Source organism: Gouania willdenowi, unplaced genomic scaffold (genome assembly GCF_900634775.1).
Source record: "Gouania willdenowi unplaced genomic scaffold, fGouWil2.1 scaffold_51_arrow_ctg1, whole genome shotgun sequence".
In the NCBI taxonomy this organism is placed as follows: Eukaryota; Metazoa; Chordata; class Actinopteri; order Blenniiformes; family Gobiesocidae; genus Gouania; species Gouania willdenowi.
This window is the reverse complement of record NW_021145215.1, coordinates 700970-708103: the sequence shown is the minus strand read 5'-3', so window position 1 is coordinate 708103 and position 7134 is coordinate 700970. Positions and strand designations below refer to the sequence as shown.

Genomic DNA, 7134 nt, shown 5'->3' with positions numbered 1-7134 from the left:
TGTTTTTAATTTAATTTTGTGTAATTTTTTTGTTTTGTGTGTTATCAGTTATTTTGTCTTTTTTTCTCGTCTTGTGTGTTTTGAGTCACTTTGTAAAATTTGTTGAAATTTTTTTCTTTTTTCATTAATATTGTGTAATTTGTTGTTTTGCTTGTTTTACTTATGTGTTTTCTGAGTGGTTTAGTTTAAATTTTGCATGTTTTTTAATTGATATTGTGTCATTTCTTTTGAGTGTTCCTTTTTCTCTTCCTGTGTGTTTTCTAAGTCGTTTCGTGTACTTTTGTTGAAATTTTGAGGTTATTTTAAAGAAAAATTTTTTTTTTCTTTTCTCATCCTGTGTTTTCTGAGCTAAATTGTGGACTTTTGTTGAAATTAAGTGTTTATTTATTTTATTTATTTAATTCCATTTGGTGCTTTTAAACTCTTTTTAGGAAACGCTCTGATATAAACTGGACTAAGGAAGCAGTAAGGCACAAAAAATGACAAAAAACTAAAATCACCCAAAATCAAAAGTAAGGCTAAAACAAGGTATATTTTTTCAAAAATTTCAAAAAAAAATTGAGTTAGGACCGTTATTAGACCCTAAAAACTACTGCAAATATAATGCACATACTTCAACTGGGCTAAGAAAGCAGTAAGGCACAAAAAATGACAAAAAACTAAAAAAAAAAGCCAAGATCAAAAGTAAGGCTATAGCAGGACATATTTTTTTAAAAATTTCAAAAAAAAAAAAAATTGAGTTAGGACCGTCATTAGACCCTAAAAACTACTGCAAATATAATGCACATACTTAAACTGGGCTAAGAAAGCAGTAAGGCACAAAAAATGACAAGAAACAAAAATCACCTAAAATCAAAAGTAAGGCTATAACAAGGCATTTTTTTTTCAAAAATTTCAAAAAAAAAAAAAAAAAAAAAAATTGAGTTAGGACCGTTATTAGACCTCAGAAACTACTGCAAATATAATGCACATACTTAAACAGGGCTAAGAAAGCAGTAAGGCACAAAAAATGACAAAAAACAAAAATCACCCAAAATCAAAAGTAAGGCTATAACAAGGCATTTTTTTTTCAAAAATTTCAAAAAAAAAAAAAATTGAGTTAGGACCATCATTAGATCCTAGAAACTACTGCAAATATAATGCACATACTTCAACTGGGCTAAGAAAGCAGTAAGGCACAAAAAATGACAAAAAACTAAAAAAAAAAAGCCAAGATCAAAAGTAAGGCTATAGCAGGACATATTTTTTTAAAAATTTCAAAAAAAAAAAAAATTGAGTTAGGACCGTCATTAGACCCTAAAAACTACTGCAAATATAATGCACATACTTAAACTGGGCTAAGAAAGCAGTAAGGCACAAAAAACAAAAATCACCCAAAATCAAAAGTAAGGCTATAACAAGGCATTTTTTTTTTTAAATTTCAAAAAAAAACAAAAAAAAATTTGAGTTAGGACCATCATTAGACCCTAAAAACTACTGCAAATATAATGCACATACTTAAACTGGGCTAAGAAAGCAGTAAGGCACAAAAAATGACAAGAAACAAAAATCACCTAAAATCAAAAGTAAGGCTATAACAAGGCATTTTTTTTTCAAAAATTTCAAAAAAAAAAAAAAAAAAAAAAAATTGAGTTAGGACCGTTATTAGACCTCAGAAACTACTGCAAATATAATGCACATACTTAAACAGGGCTAAGAAAGCAGTAAGGCACAAAAAATGACAAAAAACAAAAATCACCCAAAATCAAAAGTAAGGCTATAACAAGGCATTTTTTTTCAAAAATTTCAAAAAAAAAAAAAATGAGTTAGGACCATCATTAGATCGTAGAAACTACTGCAAATATAATGCACATACTTAAACTGGGCTAAGAAAGCAGTAAGGCACAAAAAACAAAAATCACCCAAAATCAAAAGTAAGGCTATAGCAAGGCATTTTTTTTCAAAAATTTAAAAAAAAAAAAAAAACAATTGAGTTAGGACCGTCATTAGACCCCAGAAACTACTGCAAATATAATGCGCATACTTAAACTGGGCTAAGAAAGCAGTAAGGCACAAAAAATGACAAAAAACTAAAAAAAGCCAAAATCAAAAGTAAGGCTATAACAAGGCATTTTTTTTCAAAAATTTCAAAAAAAAAAAAATTTGAGTTAGGACCATCATTAGACCCTAAAAACTACTGCAAATATAATGCACATACTTAAACTGGGCTAAGAAAGCAGTAAGGCACAAAAAATGACAAAAAACAAAAATCACCCAAAATCAAAAGTAAGGCTATGACAAGGCATATTTTTTTTCAAAAATTTCAAAAAAACAAAACAAATTGAGTTAGGACCATCATTAGACCCCAGAAACTACTGCAAATATAATGCACATACTTAAACTGGGCTAAGAAAGCAGTAAGGCACAAAAAATGACAAAAAACTGAAATAAGCCAAAATCAAAAGTAAGGCTATAACAAGGCATTTTTTTTCAAAAATTTCAAAAAAAAAAAAAAAAAAAAAAATTTGAGTTAGGACCATCATTAGACCCTAAAAACTACTGCAAATATAATGCACATACTTAAACTGGGCTAAGAAAGCAGTAAGGCACAAAAAATGACAAAAAACAAAAATCACCCAAAATCAAAAGTAAGGCTATAACAAGGCATATTTTTTTTCAAAAATTTCAAAAAAAAAAAAAAAAAAAAAAAAAAATGAGTTAGGACCGTTATTAGACCTCAGAAACTACTGCAAATATAATGCACATACTTAAACAGGGCTAAGAAAGCAGTAAGGCACAAAAAATGACAAAAAACAAAAATCACCCAAAATCAAAAGTAAGGCTATAACAAGGCATTTTTTTTCAAAAAATTAAAAAAAAAAATACAAATTGAGTTAGGACCATCATTAGACCCCAGAAACTACTGCAAATATAATGCACATACTTAAACTGGGCTAAGAAAGCAGTAAGGCACAAAAAATGACAAAAAAGCCAAAATCAAAAGTAAGGCTATAACAAGGCATTTTTTTTCAAAAATTTCAAAAAAAAAAAAAAAAAAAAAAAAATTGAGTTAGGACCGTTATTAGACCCCAGAAACTACTGCAAATATAATGCACATACTTAAACTGGGCTAAGAAAGCAGTAAGGCACAAAAAATGACAAAAAACAAAAATCACCCAAAATCAAAAGTAAGGCTATAGCAAGGCATTTTTTTTTCAAAAATTAAAAAAAAAAAAAAAAAAAAAAAAAATTGAGTTAGGACCATCAATAGACCCTAAAAACTACTGCAAATATAATGCACATACTTAAACTGGGCTAAGAAAGCAGTAAGGCACAAAAAATGACAAAAAACAAAAATCACCCAAAATCAAAAGTAAGGCTATAACAAGGCATTTTTTTTTAAAAAATTTCAAAAAAAAAAAAAAAAAAATTGAGTTAGGACCATCATTAGACCCTAAAAACTACTGCAAACATAATGCACATACTTAAACTGGGCTAAGAATGCAGTAAGGCACACAAACAAAAATCACCCAAAATCAAAAGTAAGGCTATAACAAGGCATATTTTTTCAAAAATTTCAAAAAAAAAAAAAAAAAAAAAAAATTGAGTTATGACCATCATTATACCCTAAAAACTACTGAAAATATAATGCACATACTTAAACAGGGCTAAAAAAGCAGTAAGGCACAAAAAATGACAAAAAACTAAAAAAAAGCCAAAATCAAAAGTAAGGCATTTTTTTTTTGAAAATTTCAAAAAAAAAATTTGAGTTAGGACCATCATTAGACCCTAAAAACTACTACAAATATAATGCACATACTTAAACATGGCTAAGAAAGCAGTAAGGCACAAAAAATGACAAAAAAAAGAATCACCCAAAATCAAAAGTAAGGCTATAACAAGGCATTTTTTTTCAAAAATTTCAAAAAAGATTTTTTTAGGTAAGACCATCATTAGACCCCAGAAACTACTGCAAATATAATGCACATACTTAAACTGGGCTAAGAAAGCAGTAAGGCACAAAAAATGACAAAAAACTAAAAAAAGCCAAAATCAAAAGTAAGGCTATAACAAGACATTTTTTTTCAAAAAATTGAAAAAAAAAAAAAAAATTGAGTTAGGACGATCATTAGGCACAAAAAATGACAAAAAACTAAAAAAAAGCCAAAATCAAAAGTAAGGCTATAACAAGGCATATTTTTAAAAAAATTTCAAAAAAAAAAAAAAAAAAAAATTGAGTTAGGACCGTCATTAGACCCTAAAAACTACTGCAAATATAATGTACATACTTAAACTGGGCTAAGAAAGCAGTAAGGCACAAAAAATGACAAAAAACTAAAAAAAGCCAAAATCAAAAGTAAGGCTATAACAAGGCATATTTTTAAAAAAAATTTCCAAAAAAAAAAAAAAAAAAAAATTGAGTTAGGACCGTCATTAGACCCTAAAAACTACTGCAAATATAATGCACATACTTAAACTGGGCTAAGAATGCAGTAAGGCACAAAAAATGACAAAAAAACAAAAATCACCCAAAATCAAAAAGAAAGGCTATAACAAGGCATTTTTTTCAAAATTTTGAAAAAAAAAAAAATTGAGTAAGGACCATCATTAGACCCTAAAAACTACTGCAAATATAATGCACATACTTAAACAGGGCTAAGAAAGCAGTAAGGCACAAAAAATGACAAAAAACTAAAAAAAAGCCAAAATCAAAAGTAAGGCTATAACAAGGCATATTTTTTTAAAAATTTAAAAAAAAATAAAAAATAAAAATTGAGTTAGGATTATCATTAGACCCTAAAAACTACTGCAAAAATAATGCACATACTTAAACTGGGCTAAGAAAGCAGTAAGGCACAAAAAATGACAAAAAACTAAAAAAGACAAAATCAAAAGTAAGGCTATAACAAGACATTTTTTTTCAAAAAATTGAAAAAAAAAAAAAAAATTGAGTTAGGACGATCATTAGGCACAAAAAATGACAAAAAACTAAAAAAAAAGCCAAAATCAAAAGTAAGGCTATAACAAGGCATATTTGTAAAAAAATTTCAAAAAAAAAAAAAAAAAAAAAATTGAGTTAGGACCGTCATTAGACCCTAAAAACTACTGCAAATATAATGTACATACTTAAACTGGGCTAAGAAAGCAGTAAGGCACAAAAAATGACAAAAAACTAAAAAAAGCCAAAATCAAAAGTAAGGCTATAACAAGGCATATTTTAAAAAAATTTCCAAAAAAAAAAAAAAAAAAAATTGAGTTAGGACCGTCATTAGACCCTAAAAACTACTGCAAATATAATGTACATACTTAAACTGGGCTAAGAATGCAGTAAGGCACAAAAAATGACAAAAAAACAAAAATCACCCAAAATCAAAAAGTAAGGCTATAACAAGGCATTTTTTTCAAAATTTTGAAAAAAAAAAAAATTGAGTAAGGACCATCATTAGACCCTAAAAACTACTGCAAATATAATGCACATACTTAAAATGGGCTAAGAAAGCAGTAAGGCACAAAAAATGACAAAAAACAAAAATCACCCAAAATCAAAAGTAAGGCTATAACAAGGCATTTTTTTTCAAAAATTCAAAAAAAAAAAAAAAAACAAATTGAGTTAGGACCATCATTAGACCCTAAAAACTACTGCAAATATAATGCACATACTTAAACTGGGCTAAGAAAGCAGTAAGGCACAAAAAATGACAAAAAACTAAAAAAAAGCCAAAATCAAAAGTAAGGCTATAACAAGGCATATTTTTTTAAAAATTTAAAAAAAAATAAAAAATAAAAATTGAGTTAGGATTATCATTAGACCCTAAAAACTACTGCAAAAATAATGCACATACTTAAACTGGGCTAAGAAAGCAGTAAGGCACAAAAAATGACAAAAAACTAAAAAAGACAAAATCAAAAGTAAGGCTATAACAAGACATTTTTTTTCAAAAAATTAAAAAAAAAAAAAAAAAATTGAGTTAGGACGATCATTAGACCCTAAAAACTACTGCAAATATAATGCACATACTTAAACAGGGCTAAGAAAGCAGTAAGGCACAAAAAATGCCAAAAAACTAAAATCACCCTAAATCAAAAGTAAGGCTATAACAAGGCATTTTTTTTTTAAATTTCAAAAAAAAAAAAAAAAAAAAAAATTTGAGTTAGGACCATCATTAGACCCTAAAAACTACTGCAAATATAATGTACATACTTAAACTGGGCTAAGAAAGCAGTAAGGCACAAAAAATGACAAAAAACTAAAAAAAAGCCAAAATCAAAAGTAAGGCTATAACAAGGCATATTTTTAAAAAAATTTCAAAAAAAAAAAAATGAGTTAGGACAGTCATTAGACCCTAAAAACTACTGCAAATATAATGTACATACTTAAACTGGGCTAAGAATGCAGTAAGGCACAAAAAATGACAAAAAACAAAAATCACCCAAAATCAAAAGTAAGGCTATAACAAGGCATTTTTTTTCAAAAATGTCAAAAAAAAAAAAAAAATTGAGTTAGGACCATCATTAGACCCTCAAAACTACTGCAAATATAATGTACATACTTAAACTGGGCTAAGAAAGCAGTAAGGCACAAAAAATGACAAAAAACTAAAAAAAAGCCAAAATCAAAAGTAAGGCTATAACAAGGCATATTTTTAAAAAAATTTCAAAAAAAAAAAAAAAAAAAAAAATTGAGTTAGGACCGTCATTAGACCCTAAAAACTACTGCAAATATAATGTACATACTTAAACTGGGCTAAGAATGCAGTAAGGCACAAAAAATGACAAAAAACAAAAATCACCCAAAATCAAAAGTAAGGCTATAACAAGGCATTTTTTTTTTAAATTTCAAAAAAAAAAAAAAAAAAAAAAAATTTGAGTTAGGACCATCATTAGACCCTAAAAACTACTGCAAATATAATGCACGTACTTAAACTGGGCTAAGAAAGCAGTAAGGCACAAAAATTGACAAAAAACAAAAATCACCCAAAATCAAAAGTAAGGCTATAACAAGGCATTTTTTTCAAAATTTTGAAAAAAAAAAAAAAAAATTGAGTTAGGACTATCATTAGACCCTAAAAACTACTGCAAATATAATGCACATACTTAAACATGGCTAAGAAATCTGTAAGGCACAAAAAATGACAAAAAACTAAAATCATCAAA

The 7134-nt window shown here is 27.5% G+C and overlaps 1 protein-coding gene across 1 annotated transcript in view; it reads left to right on the top strand.

Annotated features, from left to right (window-relative positions):
- The first annotated feature begins 2692 nt into the window (after positions 1-2692).
- Positions 2693-7134, top strand: part of LOC114460533 (coiled-coil domain-containing protein 171-like) — a 10376-nt gene continuing 5934 nt past the window's right edge. The window contains 1 exon segment of the mRNA XM_028442409.1: positions 2693-2696. Coding sequence (XP_028298210.1) covers positions 2693-2696 — 4 coding nt within the window.